This window comes from Triticum urartu, chromosome 6A (genome assembly GCF_056163025.1).
Source record: "Triticum urartu cultivar PI428250 chromosome 6A, HENAU_Tu73, whole genome shotgun sequence".
In the NCBI taxonomy this organism is placed as follows: domain Eukaryota; kingdom Viridiplantae; phylum Streptophyta; class Magnoliopsida; order Poales; family Poaceae; genus Triticum; species Triticum urartu.
The window spans coordinates 597,735,383-597,761,662 of NC_141878.1; the positions used below are offsets into that span (position 1 = coordinate 597,735,383).

A 26,280-nucleotide genomic window follows, 5' to 3' on the forward strand; every position below is an offset into this window, starting at 1 on the left:
TACTACGTTCCCCAACAGTCCCTGGTCACTACTGGAATCTGGCATTTTGCCGTCTGCTTCCTCTTTGCCGTCGGCCAGCTGACGGCAAAGAGCCTCTTTGCCGTCCGTTTTCACAAAGCGGACGGCAAAGACAGGCCTGATGGCAAACACGCTATTTACCGTCAGCCAACTCTTTGCCGTCCGCTAGCAGACGTCATAGAATCTTTGCCGTCCGCTAGGGTGGCCCACTACCGAGAACGACCTAATGGACACTTTCTTTGCTGTCCGCTAGCAGACGACAAAGAAAGTGGCGAAGCTAACGTCCGTTAGCTAGGATCTTTGTCGTCTGCTGGCGGACGGCAAAGAACCGTGCCCTAACTAAAATCCATTGACGGTCGCCCGCGCCCCATCTCTCTGTCCCCTCTCTCTCTCCACCCGCGCCCGAGCCACCGCCGCCCCGCGCCACGCTGCCCCCGTGTCACCGCCACCCTGGGCCACCCCCGTCGCCGCGCCGCCCCAGCAGCCCCGGTGACCCCCTTCCCCGCCCCGCGCCATCCCCGTCGTCGCGCTGCGCTGCCCCGTGCCCGAGCCGCCGCCGCCCCACGCCACCCACGTCGCCGTGGCACCCCCTCCTCCACCCCGGCGGCCCCGGCGCCCCTCTGCTCCACCACCGCCCCCCCCCCCCCCGCCGCTCCGGCGCCTCCTCTTCCACCCGGCGGCCCTGGCGCCCCTCTGCTGCACCACCGCGGGCCACCCCGCCGCTTCGGCGCCCCCTCCTCCACCCGGCCGCCCCACCACTCTGGCGCCCCCTCCTCCACCTGGTGAGACCTCTTGTATTTTTTTGTTTCTGTATTTTATGTTTAGTTTAGGTTTACTTTAGGTTTGGTTTAGTTTAGGTTTAGAGCAGAGAGGCTTATATTGCAGTGCAAGAATTGATTATGATAGCTCATCCATACTTGGAAGTTCTTAGGGTCCATGCGAATAGAACCTGATAGCTTGCTGATACACACCAGTAGCTCAAGATGCGTAGCCTTCTACTGAAATGCGGTGCTGGTGCACTGATGTGAAGCATGGTGTATAATCCAGCTGTTGATCACACCTGAGTTTGTAGTGCTACTTTTTTCACGAGATAGCATCTCAACGATATTAATATAACTAGATTAGTTCCCTATAATATGATAATTCTGCCCCCTACAAGAATAATACATAATAAAGCATTTTTAAAAATATTGAAATAATTAAGCATGAACCTGTTGAAGTAATCAGCAACACTCGAATTAGATTAATTTGAGAAAACAACAAGGCATGCATATTGCTTATGGAATCTATCATAAGAGGCAAACTATACCCGTCTTTTTCTTTTCTTTTTTGCGGAAAGGCAAACTATACATTCAGCAAGCCGAAGGAAAGTCTAGCGTGTCTTTCTCACTAGCATAGGCATGAAAGCATAATCTCAATCTAAACAGGAGGCCGTATTGATCGGAGTGACTGCGATGGTCACAGTCTTGGCAAGTGGCAACATCATTGTTGAGGTGTGTGTGCCTCAAACTCGTATGTTAGTTGCGTCTCCTGTGATCATAGTTGAGCAAGTATAAGATTGCAGTATGGTTATAATGTCTTACCCCAGCTTGCATTTACATACCTTTTCTGTAATAGGATCCTATGGTAATGTGATGTGGTACTTGTTCTAATTTGCATACAAAGTAAATTGATTTTAGGACACTACCCTTAGTTTATGATTTGAGGTATGTTTGTTTGCTTGGTGTGTGGTACCTAGAATCACCTAAAATATGGTGCAACTATGATTGTTGCCACAAGTATTCCAATGTGATCACAACACAAGGAACTTTAGGTTTAGTTTTGGTTAAGAAGAAAGAAGAAAGATGAAAGATGAAAAAAATAAGAAGAAGAAGAAGATAAAGAGGAGGAAGGAGAAGTGTATTTTTTTCCCTATTTTTAGATTACTATGCTCTTTTTTTCAACATTTTCAGTTTTCTTTCACGTCTAAAGAAATTCCTAGTTTTGAAGGGTGCCAATTGCCATTGCTAACTAACCTACCAAATTAATTAAGTGTTGTTGATGTTGTTGAGCACAAGTGCATTGCTTTTTTTCTCAGTTTTCTTTCATGTCTAGAAACTTGGCTCTATGTTTATAGATATGCTTCTAGCTAGATACTAATTGGTCTCTTCTGCTGCTTATTAGAGATGGGGGGAGGCCGTCACCGCAGGCTCCGCTCTGCCACACCGGAGTACGAGTTGGATAATTTCGAGGTCTTCAGTATCATACTTGGGACTTCCTCCAAGAGGCAGGTATATAAAAGGAGAGATCTACCCTTCACCCATCTCATTATGATAACTCTGTTGTTTGCTACATCACTCCTTGTCCCAAACTGCAGAGGCTGTCTGACACTTTTATGACGATGCTGGACGGCCATCGACCAAAGAATGTGAAGCTGCGATAGGCCGGCAGCGGGCTTCGCAGGCTTTGGGACGTGGAGTTGGTGATCAAGTACGACCACATGTACCTGTGTCGTGGCTGGGAGCAGTTCTACCGTGCCTACGACCTGCGGCACGGGTAGCTCCTTCTCTTCAGGTACGACAACGACGCCATGCTCACCGTGAAGGTGTTCAACACGACTATGTGTAGCATGCGCTACCAGGACGATGATGATGCCAGTATGTTCTGCCTCTTCTTCCTCTACATTTTGCTTTGTCTCACATCGATTGTTAACGGTCATTGTTGCATTTGGTCAGGCAATGGGAGCAGCAGCAACGACTCTGGCTACAGCCAAAGCCGCAGCGACTCTGGCTGCAGCAAAAGTAGCAGCGAGGATGATCCGGAATGAAGTGGGGAAGAAGAGGAGCAGAGTGGGGATGAGGAGGTGCAGGCTGACGATGGGCAACAGATGGTGGTGGCTGAGGATGACGTAGTGATGGTGGTGGCTGACAATGGGCAAGAGATGGTGGTGGCTGACGATGGGAAAGAGAGGGTGGTGGCTGAGGATGACCTAGCGATGGTGTTGCCTGAAGATGGCCTCGCAATGGTGGTGGTGCCTGACAATGACCTCGCGATGGTGGTGGCGCCGGCGATCCCACAGCTGGGCGACATGACCATGCCAATTGTGGTAGAAGACTACATCCCACTGTCAATAGAAATCCATATATGGCTTGAGGCAAGCTTCAAGGCAATGGTGCCTAAAGTTCGACGAGATTATTAGAACTTTTGGTTTTAAAGAGAATGAAGTGGACAACTGCATATATGTTAAATTTAAAGGCAGTAGGTTCACATTTTTAGTCCTATATGTGGATGATATTCTATTGGCTTGCAGCGATAAAGATATGCTGCATGAGACCAAGAGATTTCTGTCATCAAAATTTGACATGAAGGATCTCGGTGAAGCCTCGTATGTCCTTGGCATCGAGATTCATCGAGATAGGTCCAAAGGAACATTAGGACTATCGCAAAGGGCATACTTTGAGAGAGTACTAAAGAAATTCAATATGCATAAGTGCTCTTCCTCACCTGCCCCCATAGTTAAGGGCGATAAGTTTGGGACATTCCAATGTCCGAGGAACCAAAATGAAACTGATCAGATGAAGTCGGTTCCTTATGCTTCAGCTGTCGGAAGCATCATGTATGCTCAAGTATGTACACGCCCTGACTTAGCTTTTGTAACCGGGATGCTTGGCAGATTTCAATCTAATCCAGGACCGGACCACTGGAAGGCCGCAAAGAAAGTCTTGCGTTATATGCAAGGTACTAAAAATTTCATGCTTACATATAGAAAGTCCGATAACCTGGAAGTTATTGGTTATTCAGACTCTGATCTTGTCGGGTGTGTGGATAGTATGAAATCCACGTCAGGTTATATATTCACACTCGCTGGAGGAGCCATATCGTGGAAAAGCTCCAAGCAAAAGATAGTTGCCTCATCTACGATGATGGCAGAATATCTAGCATGTTTTGAGGCCACCAGGCAGGCTGTATTCCTAAAGAATTTCATTCCCGGACTTAAAGTGGTTGACAGCATTTCCAAACCACTGACATTGTACTGCGATAATGAACCCGCAGTTTTCTATGCGAATAACAACAAGTCAAGTGCTGCTGCCAGTCACATTGACCTAAAGTACCATGTTGTTCAACATAGAATCCACGATCAAACTATTAATGTTAAGCATATCAGTACGACACGTATGCTTGCGGATCCGCTTACTAAAGGCTTACCACCCAATATATTTCGTGAGCATGTAGCCGGCATGGGATTATTGGAAGCCTCTTGATTCTGGAATTATGAGACCGCTAATATAAACCACTCCCAATAAGTAAAATGTTTCCTTTTCGAAATAGGATGTGTGCTATGAATATTGAGGTTCAATGGCTTTTCATCGGCTGTTGTAACACCTTACTCTGGTATATTATTCCTATGGAGAATGGACAAAAGTCATTGAGCCTAACGATCAAGGGGGAGAATGTTGGTATTGATCTAGAGGCCCAATGGGCCAAAACGAAAATAAAAGACCAGAAATAAAGTTACGTTAAAGAGAGAAACAGGGAGGCCACGAACCAACGTTCGTACCCCTCGATCTCAACTTACGCGCCCTGATCGGGGGCACCCTAACCAACTATGGTTTTGGTCCCCTGTCGCCAGCGCACATAAAAAGATGGGGGAGCAGCCGGCACCTACGCTAGACTAGTTCTCGTACGGTTTACTCCTGCTCCCCACATCCCTAAACCCTAACCGATCTGGGGGAGCGCTGCACGACGGGAAGATCATCTCCAAGCTCTGCCCCTGTCCCAGAGCAGTGTCGGTGGCGCCCGGAGGGACGCCGCTACCTGCAACGAGCAACTTCACCGAGCCTGCATCAAGCCTGCATCGAGCAGGCACGGGACTTCGCACCGTCGACACCAATGGACAGACCACCCAGGGAGATCTGGAGATCATGGAGAAGATGACCAAGACCACCGTAGATTATTGTTGTGTCTGGTGCTTTGCAGTTACCATTTGCTTTGTGATCACCCTATGCATAGCCGTCCTGATCAAGTATTATGGGTCGACACCCATTACTCCAGTGCAATAAACTGTTGAGTTGTGATCCAAACTCATATAAAGGCTAACTTCTGACGGAGCGGAGCGAAGGCCTGTTGCCAGGAGGCTTGGACCGTGGGGGCGGGGAGGGGGGGGGGGGGGATGGGGGGCTTTTACTCGATATGGATCCATTTCGACCTAGGTCACGTCTACTATATAATCTCTTGTAAGTGGCCGCACAAGATAAGATCGTCGTTGTAAATCCCGACATTTATAACCTATGCTGATATAGTAAGTTTTGCTGGCTGACGCACATGGTTGTTTACCCTTCTCATTGGAGTGGTTTTTTGACATCAAAATCTTATGCCATCTGTGTTGATTTGATCTTCATTTTCTATTGCCTGTCGTATCTCTAACATAGACTCTATCTCTGGCCTAGACCCGCCTCTCGTTCAATGTCACACTCGTCGCCTCCCGGAACTACGGGTCCAAGGCATGCTTCAGCCCTAGCATGCATGCAGAGGTGTCTTATAGTAGCGTCCAGCTTGTGGCTAGCGTGGTCGAGACGCAGGGGCACCGTGCTGGGCCATGGAAGGCAGTGAGCAGCGTGTCATGGCAATAGCCACTGGGGGTTCCCATATGGAATGTCTTACACAACCTCGTGGAGGATATATGAGGAAAGGGATTGCTACATCCAACGTCACTGCTGCCGAGGTCTGGAGCGTGATCACCGAGATGTTTGCATCCCATCCCCGAGCACGTTCAGTGAACACATTGATTGCCCTTGCCAACATGCATAAGGGCTCCCTGGTGCGTCCGAGTAGCTCTCTACGATCTAAGCACTTACCGACTGAATGGCCAGAACTAGCAAGCCACTTGGCAACCCACTAGTCTGATACCATACTGGCCGGCCTTGACCTCGACAACAACCCACTGGTCTCGGCGCCTTTGACGCTCGCGTCAACCCTCTTCCAAAAGAAATTTGGTAGCCCATATGCCGACTCTCACGTAAGTAGAGGGTCGATCGCGATAGGAGCATGGAGAAATGTGGCGACCCACCACAAACTCCAATGATAAAGATAAAGATTTTTAATACAATCAACTCAACCGTAACAGTTGTGCCCATAGTACTTATATGTGTAGGGGGTGGCAATCTCGCTAATCTACGAATAAAACAATTTGTTCTACATTGACCTAACATGTTCAGGTACACCTTTGACAGGAAGCAACTAGAACTAGAATGAACAGAAAACAAAAACTATGATAATGTACATAGGAGACCATGTCTAATCTAACTCAAGGAAATTCATAATGCATCTTGATGGCTGATCTTTAGCGAATGGGATCTTGGCCATCCGTAGATCTTCACATGAGGCCGGGGCATCGTTCACTTTAATAAATGGGCCGCACTAACTGTCACATGTGGGGGGGGAGCGACACCCGCCCACACACCGTGTGTGGTGTGAGCAGAAGACAGCCCACACGTGCCATGTGTGGGCGAATATTAGAACCGCCCACACGTGTGGCAGGAGGAGCACCCTACCACACACCCTGTATCAACATACATATTTCGTGCGGGATCGAACTCAGACCAAATGATTTCCTGTTGGCACAACATGACGCTGGCAACGAAAAACGCACGTGTAGCCCAGTTACCTATTGCTTCACTAAAACAAGCCAAAAAACAGCACCAAGAACATGTGTTTATAAAAATTAAAAACAATACAGTTGCTATAGTACATACGTGCCAACAAAAACAATTTGACTTGCGTCAGAATTTTTTTGCCATGGCAACAAGTTTGCAAAGTGTACATGGAAAAGTATTGTACAAAATGATATATGTACATATATATGTAATGCCATGGCGCAACAAGTTTGATCGAGTTGTTGTATACGAATGATTTCTATTAAAATTTCTGTTATTGATCTGGTTATGAAAATTATGGTCTAAAAGTATTGGAATTACCATGGTCTAAGCAGCAAACAATGCCAACGGAAAAACTGCATATTGATTGTACCCAAGGAAAAAAATTGGTTGAAAATTTGCCATGACATCTTTACTGCTATATGATGGCAAATTGTATGAATTTGCCATGGAAAATATTGTTGTTTCCCAAGCTAAAAACATGGCAAGTTTTGCAGCGGGGGTGCATATCAACTTGCCATCACATAAAAATTCAAACAAATGCCATGTTTTCAAAAAACAAAACAAAAAAATCATGGTCGTCATCATGGAGGACGACCTCCTGGTCGGCATCTTAGTCGACGTCTAGGCCGGGGGAGGAGTTACATTGCCATTGTCAAATGGAAAGTAGATTTTGCCGTGTTGCTAAAGGAAAAGAACATTGCCATGACCCTTAAACTACATTTGCCATGCTTGAACTTAATTTGCCATGGGGCAAATAAAATTGCGATGGTATCTATTTTTGAAACACGAGTAAATCTCGGATGCCGATAAGTGCCACACATGTGGGTGTTAGGGAGTCCGCCCACACATTTTGTGTGGTGTATAAAAGGAACAGCCCACACACTTACGTGTGCGCAAAACAACTAGCGCCAACACGCCTCTTTTTTCCCCTCCCGATCCCTCTCACACGCGTGTGTGTGGGCGCATTTGATAATGCCCACATGCCCGTATGTCAGGCCTCGTACCTCCTGGTCCAGCACGCCACGCGTGACGGTCACCGCGCGCCCGCAGTTGCCATGGTCCAGACCCTCGTCCATGTTCGTTTAACTGCAGTTGCCATGTCGTTGAACTACGGTTGCCATGTCGGACAACTGCAGTTGCCATGGTTGCTCAACTGCAGTTGCCATGTATGGTCTGATCTAATGTAGTTGCCATGATTCCATAACTTTAGGAGTTGCCACATACTAACACTAAGCAGTTGAGAGAGTTGCCATGTGCTCACAAGCATGCTATAGGGCAGTTGCCATGTAAAAAGAAAGAGTTGCCATCTGCTTACGTGCACGTTAGGAAAGTTGTCATGTACATGCACGTTAGGGCAGTTGCCATGTACCAAAAACATATGGCAACTCGGTAAAAAGATTGCCATCTGCTTACGTGTACACTAGGCAGTTGCCATGTATCCTGCAAAACACATGGCAAATTCAGATAAAAAAAGAGAGTTGCCACCTGCTTATAAAGCACACTAGGGGCAGTTGCCATGTGCACTGCAAAACACATGGCAAATAGCAGCTTGGGTGTGGCAGAGGAGGCGGGCGTGTGGGCGAGATGGTAAATGGCCACACACTAGCCCTAGTGTGTGCGTGCAAAGTGGCGTGTGGGCGAACTGCTGAATGCCCACACACCAGCCCCTCCTGTGTGGTGAAACGGCCGTGTGGGCGACCGGCTGAACGCCCACACACCAGGCCAGTCCTACGTGGCACTAGAAACATGCCAAAATTCATGCGCTCACGAACGGACGCGGATCCACGCGTGTGGGCGAGATGCAAACGCCCAAACGTGTGGGCGTTAACATTTCCGTAAATCTAATGTTGCCATGATCCCTTCAAAGAAGAAAATTTGCCATGTTGCAAAAAAGGAAAGAAAAATTACCATGGTCCTTAAAATTGGAAATTGCCATGCTCCGAAAATTGCGTTTGCCATGATACACACACTAAGTTTGCCATGGTCCTGTTCGAAAACAAAATTTGCAAGCTTGTAAAAGAAGGAAGAAAATCTGCCATGCTCCATAAACTACGGTTGCCATGAAAGATACACTGAGATTGCCATGGTCCCATTGAAAACAGAAAATTTGCCATGTTGCAATAAAGAAAGAAAATTTTCCATGCCCCGTAAACTACATTTGCCATGGTTCCATTCAAAAAGAAAATTTGCCGTGTTGCAAAGAAGGACAAAAAATTGCCACGCTCCACGAACTGCCATGAAAGAAAATTTGCCATGGCCCCGTTCAAAAAATAGAAAATTTGTATGAGGCATAGACTAAAAAATGCCATGATCCATAAACTATAAGTCCCATGATGCATTCACTAAATTTTCCATGGTCCCGTTCAAAAAGAAAAATGCCATGCTGCAAAAAAAAGAGAAGACATTTGCCATGGTCCATATAATAAAATTGCCATGTTCCATAAACTATATTTGCCACGATCTATTAAACTAAAATCCGTGGTCCAAACAAAAGTGATTTTTGGACATGTTGCAAACAAAAGAAATTGCCATGCTCCGTAAACTACAGTTGCCCATGCTCCATGAAAGTAAATTGCCATGGTCAAAAAAGATGAAGCAATTTTTCCATGTTAAAAAGAAAGAGAAAATTGCCATGGCAAAAGCATGTTCAAATTTGCCATGGTATTTACCAAAACTTGCCATATTTTATGTGATTAAAATTTCCATGTATGAGAAAACAACACAAAAAATGATTAAATTTGCCATGGCAAAACTGCATATTCAGATTTGACATGGCAAAAACTGCCATACTTCACATTTGCCATGGCAAAATGCATATTCAAATTTGCCATGGCAGAAAAAATGAATATTTCAAATTTGCCATGGCAAAAAAATGCATATTTTAAATTTGCCATGGCAAATGTATGATCAAATTTGCCATGGCAAAAATGCATGTTCAAATTTGCCATGGTATTTTACCAATATTTGCCATCTTTTAGTATGATTAAATTGTTGTGTAGGTGAAACAACACAAAAAATGATCAAATTTGCCATGGAAAAAAATGCATAATCAAAAATTGTAGTTGGATTTTTTTTCAAATTTACCATGGTTTCATAGAATAATTTGCCACGAATATGAAATGATAAGGAAAATGATGAAAAATTGCCATGGCAAATGTATGTTCAAAATTTGCCATGGATTTTTTTATCAAAGCCATGGCAACTACTCGTGACATATTATGCCCATGGCAACATATTTTTCATGGCAACTCCACTACATAACTTCGTGATCCCCTTGGCTTCCTCTCACAAGATGAAGTTGCTACAGAAAAAAAGCAAGGCTAGGAGGAAGCCAGGGGAATCTCTACTGACCAATGCACATCGTTCCATTCCCCCTATCGTCTCCATGAGTTAGCTACTAGCACACATTAGTCAGCAACAACGCTACAGAACATGGACCAAAATAGCAGTTAGCAGCAACAGTTAGCAAAATACAGAGCGCCAAAATTTGAGGGCAGTGCGACACTGATGAAGCAGAGCATCCAGCGGCTAGCCCCCCGGATGTATCTAGCAGGGGATGGACTCACCATGGAGGGAAGTGGCGCCAGCTGGAGGAGTGGGAGGAGGTTGCTCTGGGGTTGCGACGAGCAGTACCAAGAGCGCGGCGGTAGCACTGGCAGCTCGGGCTCACGGCAGGAGGCGATAGTCGTCGGGGGCACCGGCCGCTGCACGGGGTGGAGCCGAGCCCAAATCGCCCGCGTAGCAGAAGCGTCGTCGGACCGTGCAGCCCCAAGCGCGGCGGCCTTCTTGTCCTCGCCGAAATCGAACCCGCCGCCAAAACTGCTCGCGGCACCATCCTTCTGCTGTGCGCATGCACACCTCCGCCGCCGCCGCCACGCACGGAGACGAAGGGAGAGCGCCGCCGCCGCGCACGGAGACGAAGGGAGAGCGCCGCGGCCGCGCACGGAGACGAAGGGAGAGCGCCGCCGCCGCGCACGGAGACGAAGGGAGAGCGCCGCCGCCACCCTCCTCCATGTCAGGCCGTCATGGGAGGCCGCAGCCGTCGAAGTAGGGGCCTCCGTCGATGCGGGGTGGGTGGAGGGGAGCTCCTCGGCGCAAGGCTTCCGCGGGAGCAGCGGAGCTCCTCGTCGCGTAGCTGCACTCCTCCATGCCCGCCGCTGTTGACGCGGAGGCCGCCGTCGATGTGGGGGGAAGGCTCCGCCACAGCCGCTCTAGCGAGTGGAGTGGGGGTGGGGGCCTGAGGCGAGAGGATAAGGTGCGCTGGTCCTTCGGCAGATGCTTGAAGATTCGACATCTAAGCGTTCGGGCTGAATTTCAACTGCCGCACGCGTTCGGGCGAGGAGTGTTTCGCCCACACAACACCGTTTGCTTACATGGCTTTGGACCCCGATTGCAATTGCTATAAAATTCGTGCAGATAGATTGAACGGCATCGAGTGCGTGTGGGCAGGTTTCTAAATGCCACACGTGTGAGCGTTAACATTTCCCTAATAAATTACATAATAATTGATTGACCAGATACGTGTTTTGTCGGCGACTTGAGAAGGCTTCTTCTGTGGTCTTGGTCAGGGCACAAGTGCACCCCCTGGCATCTAGTCTCCAACGCGGCGGCAGTGTCCCCGCCGACCCGCCTGCCCCCGCAAGACTCCACCCTTAGGTTGTCGACTCTGTCGTCGGACCGTCTAAGCACGACGTCAAACGCGTGCACCCCGTCCCGCACGTCCGCCATGAGGTTGTCCATGATGTACCCAGGTAGAGGCACCCCAGGGCCCCTTGCGACGAAGTGCGCCTCCCTTGCCTTGGGTGGCTTGGCGCAGAGCTGCTCCGATGTCGCGGGGCTAGCGGCGAGTATGACACAGCGGTAGGACACCTCCACGTACATGCCGGGCTTGGCGCATGCGTCCTGCTGGTTCTGCGAGGTGATGCGGAGCGTCAGATTGAACTCTGGGTCTAGAGTGAGGTCTGGAGCGAGGACGTCGAGGCCGGAGGCAGATTCGATGGCCACGGAATAGAATGGGTCGTAGTGTTCCTGGGACGACAAATAGGCTATGCCGGTGCCGACTAGAACCGCAGCAGCGATGCCCAATATTATGCAGCAGATGGCGAGAACATCGTCGCAGTTGGGAGGAACATCGTCGTGGTTGCTGGTGGCCGCCATGGAAGTTTTTTTTGTTGATTGACCGATTGATCGATCGGGTTTGTTTGGCAGTTTTGATTCTTCGGGGATGGTTTTATATAGCTATAAGTAGATAGCAGCCGTGTTGTTACCGGAAAGGAAAGGAGTTATGGGGTCGGTCGTACGTTTGTTTTCCCAAAAAATATTGATCCGTACAACAGTTACGATTCCGTACGTTTAGATCCCATGCGATCCATCAACCGACCTCTATCGTTTTGTCCATAATAAACCTAGATTGGTCTTTCGCGTTCTGGAGATAAGCCAAACTCAAACCAATCCAAGCCCTTAACGATAAGTCCAAGCACATGGGAAGGCTGCCGGAGATGGACGACGACGTTGAGAGGCAGCCAGCCTATGGAGATCAGGAGATCATGGAGAAGAAGGCCAAGGTCACCAGAGAATGCTGCGCCTGGTGTTTTGCTGTTACCTCCTGCATCGTAATCACCCTGTGCATAGTTGTCCTGATTGAGTACTATGGGCTCGACAACCATTACTCCGTGGCGATAGACTCTATCTCCGGTGTAGACCCGACGAGGGGCCTCTCGTTCAACCTCACCCTCGGTGTGGTCTCCCGGAGCTATGGGTTTAAGGCATGCATCAACTCTGGCACGTACATAGAGGTGTACTATGGTGGCGTTCAGCTTGCTGCTAGCGTGGCCGAGACGCAGGGGCTCTGTGGTGCCCCGCGGAAGGCAGCGGAGCAGCAGGTCATGGCAATGGCCACTGGGGTTCCTGTAGGGGATGTTTTACACAGCCTCACGGAGGACATGAGGAAAGGCGTGGTGGAGTTCGACGTCACATTACACCTCCCGGCCGGGTCATACGGTGGGGAGGACGGCATCCTGGAGTGGGCATCACAATGCAAGGGCATGCGGGTCGGTGGGGTCGCCGCGTCATGCGATTCCTCAAACCAAGAGGCGATGTAATATATCTATTTTTTTGGTTTTGAGAAGGAGTTGTATATCTAGATGATCTAGTTATTGACTCGTCGCTCAGTTGTCAAAGAGGTGTTATGCTGCTGCCGGTTCCTTAAAAAAAGTGATATGCCTATTGCCGCATACATACCACTAGCCGTATATGATCGGAGCATGTGTGGATTTATTATCAATTCTTCATTTTCGTCGAATTCTCCACTTCACTCGTTGCTTGGCATTTGTTGTTTCTAATCTCACTCTTCCTTAGCATATCAAACATCTTAGGATTACTGTTAAGGTTTATTAATTTGCTCTCTTATTTGTGTTGGCAATTCTTGATTTATTTACTTTCGCCATGCATGAATGATATTACTTTTTTTTGTTATAGGAGTGTATCAGTTGGTTATAATTATGGGTTATTCTACAAATGCAGGATAGGCACAATAATAATTACTTTAAATTTCGTCTACTCAATGTTTTAGATAACAATGGAAGGATGATCGTATCCCTCTCTGTATCATGAATGCACACAACCGGAAAGAGCAAAAAAAGAAAAAGCCACACGACAATTAATTGAGGGGAAAATGCCACAAGATGTAAAATAACATGAAAACCTACCGCATCAGATAAAAACCAACCGAACGGGCAAGGCGAGACCTTAAACATGGCATGCATGAGATAAAAATTGCTATCTCTGGCGCCCCGGCGGCGGCGGTCATTGTCGACCCGACATTCGACCTTATGCTTAGCGTCGCCTCATGGAACTACCTAGTGGGAGTGTGCGTGGATCATTAGACGTTCGTGGAGGTGGCCTACCGGGACGTCTCGCTTGCTAACACCACTAGTAGAACGCCCGTGCGCTGCCACGGGCTTTTGATAAAATTTAAGATTCTACTCACGGAGCTAAATAACTAAGAACAATGTCATCTCAGCTAACATATTTTTTAATAATCAGCTAACACACATCTATTGTCAAACACAGTAATGTTATCTGGATTGTATTTGTGACGTTTTGGTGTCAGATAGATGAATGAATAAAACAAAACCCATTCTAACTAAAGTTTTTCTTAGGTGAAGTGGGTTGTGTTGTATTCATTCATCTCAACATGTTTTGAGTCGAATAAAAGAAAACTATTCGCACAAGCCTCCTTCGCTAGCCAATGAGCAGCTCCATTAGCCGAGCGTCTCACCCATGCCACACAGAACTCCTCCGTTGATCGCATGGACTCCTTTACCTCCTCAACAATAGGGCCATAGACTGATCTATCAAATTCTTAGCTTCTTAATAACTTACAGCATCTACTGTCGCCCCTCTACTTTCTCCCTAAACGTCTGAAACGTCCGCCCCGGTCAGTGCCCGGTCAAAAATGAGTGACCCAACCAGACCCTCACTTTATCCCTAAATGTCCGGACTGACCAATATACCTTAGACCCATCTCAAATCTAGGGGCAGGATGGGCTACGGTCACGCCCGGGTACCCGCTCGGTCCCACCTGCAACCACCCAATCTTTCTTTCTCGCATCTCTCACATGGAGCATGGAACGATGCCAACACAGGGGAGGAGGTGGCTCGCGACGATGATGAGGTGAGCAGAGGCTGCTGACAACGTGGACGATGGTGGGGGAGGCACCTGACGACCTCGCGCGACCACCACATGTACCTGCTGTCCAAAGCCGCATGCAACCGTGGGCACGCCGATGGGTCACCGCAGCCTTGTGTTGGCCGTCGGCGAGCGAGCGTGCTCGCCTGCGGGTAGGCGGGCGAGCATGATGGACGCCGCCACAGCCGCATGTTGTCTAGCCTAGCTGTGGGGATGCTAGCCGCCGTAGCTGGCGCAACCCCGGCCTGGCCGCCGTTGCCGTCGTGTGCGGGCGGGCAATTGGGACTTAATCTTGATTTCAATATTTCTGCATGTTTGTTTTTAGTGATGCATGCAGTTTAGGTTGTCCAGGAAAAAAACATTGCATATATATTATACACTTCTTAATCTTCAATAAAAACACATAGGTGATTAACAAACTCCATGTTCATAAAAACTACAATAAATTAGTCTTATTGGTATTGTCAGCTAAGAAGATCAACGACCTTCTTGAGCAGTACCAAAAAATAGCTGAGTTAAGTCAATTTTGCCAATCATACTCACCTCGCTCTGTAAGCGGCCACAATTGTTGACCACGGCTAAGGTCTGCTCCTTCCCGCGCAAAAGGCAGTGGGGCCCTCTCCAAATTGCCGGTGCTCTTTAACCGGGACGGTGACTGTTCCGGGGCCTTGTCGTAGATGTAATCTTGCCTCCATCCTTACCGGGTACATCCAGTTTTGCTCATGACAACAAGATCATCCTTATATTTTGGCAAGCCTAAAGAGTTTTAGTGTAGTGTTCACGTTTCCTTTCACAAATGGAATAGAGGAAATTGAACCAGAGAGCAATATAACAATGTAGCTCTTTCACCATTGTACACAAAAATATGGTTGTTTCACAAATCCAAACATATTTTATTTTTATGTGCAAGGAAATTAAGCAATTTACAATCAGTAAACGAATCTAGGGAGCAAATGGATAAATGGTTAGGATCTTGCAAAAAAAAATACCCCAGTAAAACTTACACATACACAACTGCTGATCTTCTCCTACTATTCTCCTTATATACAATATTAATTTGTAACACATCAGACTCTCCAAAAATTTTGAGATCTCTAAAGATAAAATGATGTTCTTCAGTGCCAGCGCTGCTTCTTCTTAGCCTAAAACATACCCCCTCTGTCCCACAATATAAGATGTTTTTGCAAGCTATGTTAGCTTGCAAAGACATCCTATATTATCGGACGGAGGGAGTAGCACAACGACATTCTAAGAACCATAAAACCAAGCAAAAACGCCAGCAGCAAGGGAAAAGGGTGACAACTGCCTTCAGATGTTATTCGCTACGGCCTATAGCAAATTTTCTAGGCAATAAAGATAATGCTAGCTCAACATGCATTTAATAAAAAAATGAATTACAAATCACAATGAAAAAATATTTGACGAGTTAAAGCAAACAAATACTAATCTTTGTTGTTTTCTTTTCCATTTCAGTAAGAAACAAAATGAGTACACGAGTCATCCCCATCTTTGTTGTTTTCTTTTCCATTTCAGTAAGAAACAAAATGAGTACACGAGTCATCCCCATGAAATGCATCAACAAAGCAAGCAGGAGCAACAAAATTAAAGCAAACTTCTTACTGGGTTCGCAACTCATCCAAGTATTTTTACATGGACTATCGTAATGCAAGACAAATAAACTTGACATAAAAAACAACAATGATTGGACGCATTACATACATCATCATATGTATGTGTAATGCATGACCATGTTTAGTGTTGCTGGAAGACCACTTTCCTTCTCATCCTGGGCAACAACTTCAGCTTTGTTTTCACACGATCTCTTTATAGCATATGTCAGGGCACTTCATGGATAATCTGGATAGTACTCACATGTTCATTCATTTTTTCATATAATGGTCAAAGAAAAAAAAGTACACTCAATTTATCATTTAATTAGAGCACCGGTTTAATCCATAAAGGCAGCGTGTAGAGCACTCTCTCACACACACAGAGGAATGCTTGTATTTCTTAGTTTTTCCACCTACCTATGGCACATCATTTCAAGAATATAGTTGTTGAAGCAACTTATATGCAAAGCACGACTACTATCACGACATCCTTTTTGAGGACAAAGATAATTAATAACACGACATTCTATGTCTCATTGCTATCTTATTTATTTGATCATTTTGGGAGCTTCAATTCCTTGAGTAATTCAGTGAATGCCATCTGCAATGACCCGTTGTCTGCCAATGCCAACACTCATCTAGCCTTCTCCTTCGCCAATGTCAGCCTCCCACTTAGATTCTCCCCTTCTTCTCCATGCCCTCAGCCTTCACAAGTTCCTTGTCATACTTCTCCATCACCTCCCCGACATTCATATCATCCACCACGAATATAATTCATAACATTCAGGCGGTAAAGGTCAATGTACACCAAACCGGTCAAATAAATAGTACTTTAGCATATCTCAAGGGAAGTTTCAAATTTCACCTAAATTTTCAATTAAAGTCATGTCAATAATTTAATATTCTACCAATATTAAATACTATATGATAAATGTGATAGCTTAAATTCAAAGTAATAGATTGGATCCTCCCTTAACAATATGACTGGTAGATAGTTTTGAGAGGAAATCTGCATATATTTTAGCATAGACTTACCCAAAGAAAAAGTCATTATAACCGCTCAACAAATGACCTATAACATCTAATGTACCCAAGGGGAACAGATCAGATGACATGTTTTTGTAAGTCCTAGGATAACCAAAAAGCACATCATCATGACATGTCCTAAGTTGGAAGTGTGACACTTATGACCGTGGTATGTAATTGATATATTCCAGTTGGAAGTGTGTCATCAGATGCAATGTGGAAGTATGTCGTTAGATGCAATGTGGAGGGAAGATATCAAGGATACTCATCGGAGTACATATGCGGTGTCACTGGAGCAGCTGATTACCGGTAGGAGAACAGCAGCCAAACTCGTGTACTGGTCGGCAGTCACAACCATGCAATTGTACCCATCGCTACTGCGTGTATTTGCAGATTACAGAGCTGTAGATTCAGGATCCAGAGATGGAAGAAGATACCTGGGTCGCCAACGTTACTGTCATTGATCCAAAAATCCCTAGGACGTCCTCCAGCAGCGGGCCCTCCAGTAGCATGGCACCGAGTGTGCGGCCCTCTCATCCTCTTCAACACCGCCATCCGCCTCACACTACTCCTTTCCTCGCTTATCTCCACCGCTGCTCACCTTCCCGCCGGCGCCATCCGTCGTGCCCTTCGTCTGACAACAAAGATATTTTTTTATCAATAGATAAAAGTAAATTCACTTCTGAAAAAATACTAAATTCATAATCCATATACGTGTTCATGATCTTATTCCATACGCATGTTCAGAAATGTCCCTAGAACAAATAAATTTGATCTCGCTATACATACGGAATGTAAAACTTAGATGGTCAGCCTGAAATAGTTCATTTCTGAATGCAAGTAGTACCGGAAACTACATAGCATTCACAACTTCCATAGTAGCCTATGGCATCGGACACTTGCATATTTGAAAGGCTCGCAAGCTGAAAGCTACACGTATCACACAAAAAACTCCAAGTACAGTTGATTATACTCTAACCCAGCCGGCAGTGCCACTCCCTTGATCAATCATGAGTTTGTGCTCTAGATTCACAAGTTTTCTCATTCTACACACTGTACACTGCACATTAAAATACATGGATGAAAGGAAGAGAACCAGGTAGACTTGGTTCTCAAAGCATCTGAATAAAAAGAAGCAACATTTGCTTTTTACGTAACCCATATGAAAGAACTTGAATTAACAAAATACATGGATGCATATTAGTTTGGTTTTCTTAGAAATACAGGGATGAAAGGGAGTAGACCACCAATACCGAGCTCACCAATAATCCATTATACATATTTGCAATATAGACCAAAAATCCATTCGGTCCTAGAATTTTACAATATATATTTTCTATTAGTCATGAACAATCATTACAAACGCAAAATCCAATTACTTTAAAATAAGGAGCTCGATATCAGATTACCTGATCTTTCGTAGAGAAAAACAAAATACTAATTATTTTTTGCTAGAACAGCAAGAGGTCAGCCAAAATAGTTGCTATAATCATCTGCACAAATATAAGATAATTAACGATTCTGCACACGCATCAAGCTTCATTCTATGGGGTTGCGGCGCCCGGACAGGTGAGCACATCAAAATTTCCAGAAACACATCTCAGAAGTAACCGGCCATTTGGCAATATCAACTACCCCCTTTCCAGAAATATAAAGTGTATTTTAATTTTCTAGGCTCAAGCACTAATCAACGATTAATCTAATAACACATACTTTATGGCGTGACAAATTTGATATCATTAGCTTTGTGCCTCATGTTGTGATTTTCTGACTATGGCACTGTGAATGTCTGAACTCAGACGATTATGATATGTAGTGTTTTTGAACGGAGGGATGAAGCAACTGTGGATGCATTAGTTACCTCACGCATTTTATGCGCCTCATCAGGAGTACTGCAGTTTGCGGCACATTTGTCGAACATTTCAAGTATCCTGAAGACTCGATTCCTGGCGTCATTCGGATCTGAAGCGGACGACATCTCCTTGACAATTAGCTCTGCCCATTCAATCCTGTTGGCTGTAGTATTCATCACTGGCACATCAGATGCCACTGCGATTAACAATCGTTCAAGAGTTAGACAAGATGCAAATTGTACGAATGGTGCTGTTTATAAAAAATATACATCTCTAGACATTACTATAACTATCAGGCAACAAGAGAAAGAAGCAGTCAGGGTTATTTTTCAGTCATGTTAGCCATACCTCCAGATGAGGAGGCACCAGCATTGGTCGTTGCTGAATCCGATGCCAAATAATCCCTGAAGCTTCTGATGGCAGCATCCAAGACATTTCCCGACGCTTCGAGATAGCCCCGCAGAAGCTAGAAATTCCCCAAAATTACCCATTAGACATGTACAGAGCAAGACGGTACAAATCGGGGTTCTCAAGTCCACTGTTGTGGCATAAACCAAAGCTATACCAGGATTTCAGAAAACCATGGCAGAACTTCTGTGCACAAGGATATAACAGATGTGCAAGCTATTTGTTTTCAGTTATTTAGTTCAGACAGTTTACTTCTGAATCCTAAATTTAGCCATCATATGTGAGAAGAATTCAAAGTGGCGGGAGGGCAGGCGATCATGTCGGGTCGAAGGCGTGTACGATAATTGATCAGCAGAGGAATAATCCTCATGGGTGATTCCTACCCTGCTTCCCTGTAACGGTTTATACACGAAGCGCTTGGCACACGCAAGAGAGAAATCGTGGTGGATGATTCTTCTGAACTTTTGATTTCCAATTCCATCAATCTCTGAACTCTTAGTCTATTCAAATTCAAGAAAGGGGATATGAATCGACAACAGAAAATTTGTTTCAATATTCAAGGCACAATCTTTCTTGCGGTGTAACCAAGTTCGATTGGTTCTTGTGATGAACTGAATCGGCGGGCTCTACTACACGTCTGCGCATGATCTACCAATCAACCGAAAGAACAAGAAGCGAAAGAAAGAGGCACGGAGCGGCGGCGGGGGTACCTGCGGATCGGCGCCGGGGAAGACGGACTGGACCGCCTCGACGGGGTCGAACTCCATATTGATGCCGAGGTCGGCGACCGAGTCCACGGTGGCGGACGGTGAGCACCGGCCCCGCTTCGCCTGCAGCACCTCGAAGGGGTCGTCCAGGAAAGCCGCCGCCCCGCGCTTCCGGGTGCCGTCGACCTCCACCGCCATGGCCCGGCGACAGCGGCGATCCGGGGCGACGAGACGTTGGCAGCGATTCCGAAAGCGAAGGTGGCGATCCGGGGCGGTGACGGCGGCGATCCGGTGAGGGGCGGCGGCGATCCGGAGGACGCTGGGCTGGTCGACAAGCTCCCCTGTGGCGGCGGCGCAGGAACCCTAGCGCGTGCGAGGGTAGGAGGAGAGGATGCTTGCGCGAGGAGAGGGAAGGGAGTGGTTCGTGCATAGGATGGTTTTTGAGGGTTGCGAGTTAACGGAGGTGGAAGGATGACGAAAAAACTCAGAGGTGGAAGGATGATGAAAAAAACCAACGAAATTAAACCGCAGAGACTATTTACCAAGTCATCTATTAGGAGTAGAGATTTCTTCACGGCTCTCTAGGCCAGCCCGCACAAAGCGGTGGAGCATGTTGAGTAACGTAATTGTATTAGGAAATATAGGTTAGACTAGGAAATATTCTGTCTTGCCTTGTACTTCAAGTAGATCATGTACTCATATATATATATGCCCACGAGGCTCAAGCAATACAACGAACAATTCTACCAAACCTCTCTTTCCCTTCTGACATGGTATCTATCGCAAGTCCTCAGGCCCCATGAAGACCGTCCCGAGTTCAGCGCGCCCGTCTACCGATCGAGCAATGGGCTGCCGTTGCGTCGCCCGTCGGGCCGCAGCGCCGCCGCCCCGTGGTTCTTGTCCCAGCTGCACCGACCCGTGTCACCGCTGCGTCGCCCATTCGGGCCGTAGTACCGCGGCCCGCGGTCCACCGCCGCCCAGAGGTCGTCCACTCCGAGTCATCCCCGTGGTCGCACCGACCCTCGCGCCGCATCTGCGTCGCCCCGTCGGGCCGTAGCGAGCGTGGCACGCGGTCCACGCCGCCGTTCAGAGGCCGTCCCCGCGGTTACACCGACCCTCGTTGGTTTTCACTCCAGCCACGACTCCGCGATGCGTCAACCATTCCGACTTGCCTTTGGATTCTTCTCCAGTCTCACCGTCTGCGTCGCTACCATTGTGACTGTGGGAGGATGTTGAGTAACGTGATTGTATTAGGAAACATAGGTTAGACTAGGAAATATTCTGGCTTGCTTTGTATTCTAAGTAAATCATATACTTCTATATATATGCCCACGAGGCTCAAGCAATACAACAAACAATTTCGCCAAACCTCTCTCTCCTCTCTAACAGAGCAGCCCTTCAGCGTGAGGCGGGAGGGTGTGCACGTGCCGGCGACCATGACGGAACACTCTCCTGTGGGAGATAAGGCTTGGGGATGAGTTGTTCGACGTTACAGTTCGGTTCCCGTGGACATTCGTGGTGCACAAGTGGTACGTTGGGGTCGGAGCCAGTGCCGCATGCAGTGGGCTTTCGTGGTGTAGAATTATATTGGTATATTTTTGTTTTCTTTTGACTAAAAATTTTCTATGGCAACGGATTTTTATGATTGTAAGATTCCATGCATAGATTGGCAAGCAGTTAACTTTATTACCTTTTAATATGACTATAACAGCTCGCTATTTTATCATTGGTGTTCAAGTTTCTGATATTGCATGATTACATGAATCCATGCACCTCTTGTCGTCCCCCCCCCCCCCCCCCCCTGTGTTTAACCTCAGCTTTTGTGTCGCTTCAACTAGCTTCTATGGAAAAAAGCACATTTTATCCAGATTTGTTCATCGAGGCAGCTTATGCGGCATCCTGCTCACCTGCACCATCATGGTCAGGTCCTGTATTCAGGGAAGAAGAGGGCAAGGTGGTGGCATCAAGGTTTTGGTTACCGAATGAGGCAATTTTACTGAGGAGGACTGGTAAACGTGGTTACCACGGTTACCGAGAAATACCGAGAATATTTCAAACGAATTTTATAGTTGAATTTTGAAATCAAATAAGTGAATGAACGAACATTCAAACCAGAGACCTCTGAAAACAAGAACGAGGTTGCTACCAACACATCAGAACCAACTCTCATGACATTAATTAGATCCTGCGTACTTTACTATAAATCTAGAGTTTAAATTAAAAAAATTGGTATTTTTTGCTTGGTATGGGGATTTACCGAGGGGCATGGAAATATGTGGTAACCATGGGAAATCTCAAAATTTCGACCAATAACCAAAACCTTGCTGCCATGTTGGTGAGAACTCTGTTTTTTTTTTCGTAGTTTAGGGAACCCTATTCGATATGCGGGGATCTACTTAGTTCGATCAAGTATTTATTATTTGAGAATGACTATAACCTTTTTTGACAGGTGAGAATGACTATAACTTATGGACTCGGAAATACAGTAGTTTTCTATGATAAGTATTGGGCGGCCGGGCAAATGTGCCAATCTGGACTACTATACAACTTGTGTCCAGGGTCCACGCATCGAGCCCTCAGCTAGCTTCAAAAGACATGGACGACGTCGAGAGGCAGACATTCCATGGAGAAGCAGAGGTCATGGAGAAGAAGGCCAAGGCCGCCGAGCGGTGCCGTAGAGGGTCCATCCTGGTGGTCTTCTGCGGCGTGGTCGTCGTGTGCGCAGTCGTCCCCATCCAGCTCCTCAAGCTCAACGCCCAATACTATGTGGCCATAGCCTCCGTCTCCGGCCCCGTCCCAACGAGGGGCCTCTCGTTCAACCTCACGCTCGGCGTCGCCTCATGGAGCTACGGAGCCAAGGCATGCATCAAACCTGGCACGCGCGTGGAGGTGTCGCACCGTGGTGTCCAACTCGCCATGGCTGGCCCGGCCGAGGTATGCCAGTTATGTGCCGAGCCGCGGGAAAGGGCGGAGCAGCGCGTGGTGGCGAGGGTCACCCAGGTGCCTTTGGGGCACGTGCTGGACAGCCTCACCGCGGACATGCGGCAGAATGTGGCGGCTTTCGATGTCACGCTGCATCTCCCCGCGGGGTCGTATGGCGTGCAGGGGGGGTACAGGAGGTATAAGTGGAGGACGGATTGTGGGGGCATGAGGGTCGGTGACACCGCCGTGATGTGCCCTGCCCCTAACCAAGATGAGAAGATGGGTTGAGTACTGCCTTTTCCTTTTGGAATTAATTAACCAGTGTAAAGCATGAGCTTTGTTGCAGGTATTAATAAGTTGTTTTAGTGAGTATATTGAAATATTTATAATACAATATTTTTGTATATTAATATTTATACAAGAAAATAACTATAGCATTGCAAAGTTCAAATTTTATTCAAGTCCATACATGAATTGAAGTGATAAATTTGTGAATTAATTTCTGGCACGATTCAGTCAGTTTTAATGGTCGAATCTTTGAAAAGTTAAAGACTGAATTTTTTAGTGTGTCAATATAACAATTATTATGCTTCCTTACATTCTTTTATAATGTCTAACCACAAAGAGGCATCATTTTGCCAGTGTGTATTTTCACGAAGAGACATCTTTCCACCAATGAACGTGTCTTTTTACGAAGAAACACCAAAGGACGTGTATACATCCTTCCACCATTGTTTTTTTAATATAGTTAACCAAAGGAAATGACTTTTCATAGACCCTAACTGTCAAAATCTAACGATCCTATTTGAAATGCTACCAGACCAAGTTTTCGTCAGTGTTGAGTTGAGGGGGGGCAGCCCGTGCGCTACTTGGACTTCAAGGTGGTTTAATGCGTTCTTTCTGTTGAAGCATGACCCTTAAGTCAGCCATTGAGCATTGGTTCCTTCCTTTAGTCCGAGAACGTGATATAACCCAATGATTGGTCTTTTTTGGACAATGTGGCTTAATATGGACGTTGCATTAGGAGTCACTTTTAGAATAGAGTGTGATGGGATGTGATGTCAATAATATGCTTAGATGATCTCGCTGACCAGTATTGCCGAAGGAGTGTAAGATGGCATGCTCTGGTGTTTCTGCTATGATGAGCGCTCCTTAAGTTTAAGATGAATGGTCGAGATCCTTCTGCTCAAGATCAGACGTATATCAAGATGTGGTAAGAATTGACGGTTCCTCCTGCCTCGCGATGTCGGCGATGACACCGGCCGAGCAAAAAGGGGGAAGAACTATCCCTTGCGCTGGCAGCTAGACATCGATCGATACTCTACACAGATTGGTATCATGGTTAATACATGCTGCCACAAATATAACCCCGAAAAAAAAGGCTCTGCGTCGATCGGCAGATGACACCAAAAGTCAAGGAAAGTTGTAAATAAAATGCATCGATCTGCGGCTCTGGATGTGAAGGTGACGGCGCCGGCCAGGTTCATGATGTAGGACAAAGTAAATACTCGTATATACACGTGTACGTATGACATACTGTGTATATATACGTGTTATGAGATGCATCGATCGCTATTGATTGGCCGATTCCGAAAGGAAACTGGCTGATCAGATCAGGCCGAATCGGAACGGAAGCAGAACCACGTACCCTGTATATATACTCCAACCCACGTACGAGAACACACACCAAGCTAGCACGTACGATTGCGCGCGCTACGCCGTCGACCACTTACGATGGAGTCGGAGCAGCGACTGATATGGTGCTTCATCTGCAGCTTCTTCCTCGTGATAGGGTTCGTCGTCGGCATATAACACTGTTGGAGTATTATGTCCGGCCCTCTCCTTCAGATCGGTCTAATGGATAAACTGGTGAACTTACAATCAAGAGGTCCAGGGTTCAAAACCCGGTAAACACAATACATAATTGCGGCCCGCCCCCGCTTCCGCTGCCAACGTCATATAGCTCCAAAGGAGCATAGACGTGAGGGGGAGTGTTGGAGTATTATGTCCGACCCTCTCCCTCAGATCGATCTGATGGAAGAGACTAGGCAGCACATTATACGTCAACACTCCCCCTCACGTGTGACTTCCTCAAGCCTAAACGTGGACTGAAAGTGGGCTGCAATTGGTTGCATTGGCTAGAGCATGCACTTCTACGCAATAAATAATTGCGGCCCGCCCCCGCTTCCGTTGCCCACGTCATATAGCTTCAAAGGAGCATAGACGTGAGGGGGAGTGTTGGAGTATTATGTCCGGCCCTCTCCCTCAGATCGGTCTGATGGATGAACTGGTTAGGTGCATGAACTTACAATCAAGAGGTCCAGGGTTCAAAACCTGGTAAACGCAATAAATAATTGCGGCCCGCCCCCGCTTCCGCTGCCCACGTCATATAGCTCCAAAGGAGCATAGACGTGAGGGGGAGTGTTGGAGTATTATGTCCGGCCCTCTCCCTCAGATCGGTCTTTTGGTTGCATTGGCTAAGGCATGCACTTCTAAATGGTATCGGAGCCAAGAGGTCTTGAGTTCAAGACCGGCTGGCGCAATTAAATTGCAGCCCACTTTCAGTCCACGTTTAGGCCTGAGGGAGCCACACGTGAGGAGAAGTGTTGACGTATAATGTGCTGCCTAGTCTCTTCCATCAGATCGGTCGGCCGGACAAAATACTCCAACACTCCCCCTCACGTCTATGCTCCTTTGGAGCTATATGACGTGGGCAGCGGAAGCGGGGGCGGGCTGCAATTATTTATTGCGTTTACCGGGTTTTGAACTCTGGACCTCTTGATTGTAAGTTCATGCACCTAACCAGTTCATCCATCAGACTGATCTGAGGGAGAGGGCCGGACATAATACTCCAACACTCCCCCTCACGTCTATGCTCCTTTGGAGCTATATGACGTGGGCAGCGGAAGCGGGGGCGGGCCGCAATTATTTATTGCGTTTACCGGGTTTTGAACTCAAGATCTCTTGGCTCTGATACCACGTAGAAGTGCATGCTCTAGCCAATGCAACCAAAAGACCGATCTGATGAAAGAGACTAGGCAGCACATTATACGTCAACACTCCCCCTCATGTGTGGCTCCCTCAGGCCTAAACGTGGACTGAAAGTGGGCTATAATTTAATTGCGCCAGCCGGGTCTTGAACTCAAGACCTCTTGGCTCTGATACCATGTAGAAGTGCATGCTTTAGCCAATGCAACCAAAAGACCAATCTGAGAGAGAGGGCCGGACATAATACTCCAACAGACACTTCTGGCCAAGGCCATGGGACCCCGGGCCCCGCGCTACTCCGTCGCCATCGACTCCTTCGGCCTCCCGGGGCTCCCGGCCGCAAGCCTCATTTTGGATCCTGAGTTCAACATGACCCTTCGCGTCGCCTCAATGAGCCTCCGGCGTAGCGCGTGCATGGAGCCC

The 26,280-nt window shown here is 47.0% G+C and overlaps 3 protein-coding genes across 3 annotated transcripts; 2 read left to right on the plus strand and 1 right to left on the minus strand.

Moving 5' to 3' along the window:
• Positions 1-12,133: 12,133 nt before the first annotated feature.
• LOC147966996 (uncharacterized) lies at positions 12,134-12,754 on the plus strand. The gene has a single exon (XM_087531004.1). The coding sequence runs from the start codon at positions 12,134-12,136 to the stop codon at positions 12,752-12,754; it is 621 nt and encodes a 206-aa protein (XP_087387130.1).
• A 4,560-nt stretch (positions 12,755-17,314) lies between these two features.
• On the minus strand, positions 17,315-20,160 carry LOC147966997 (uncharacterized). Its single transcript, XM_087527437.1, has 4 exons — positions 19,951-20,160; positions 19,181-19,298; positions 18,841-19,028; positions 17,315-17,613 (listed from the first exon to the last, which is right to left on the minus strand). Exons 1-4 carry the CDS (start codon positions 20,143-20,145, stop codon positions 17,545-17,547), a joined length of 570 nt encoding a protein of 189 aa, XP_087383563.1. The 5' UTR covers positions 20,146-20,160; the 3' UTR covers positions 17,315-17,544.
• A 2,382-nt stretch (positions 20,161-22,542) lies between these two features.
• LOC147966998 (uncharacterized) lies at positions 22,543-23,157 on the plus strand. The gene has a single exon (XM_087531005.1). It carries the CDS (start codon positions 22,543-22,545, stop codon positions 23,155-23,157), a length of 615 nt encoding a protein of 204 aa, XP_087387131.1.
• The last annotated feature ends 3,123 nt before the right edge of the window (positions 23,158-26,280 follow it).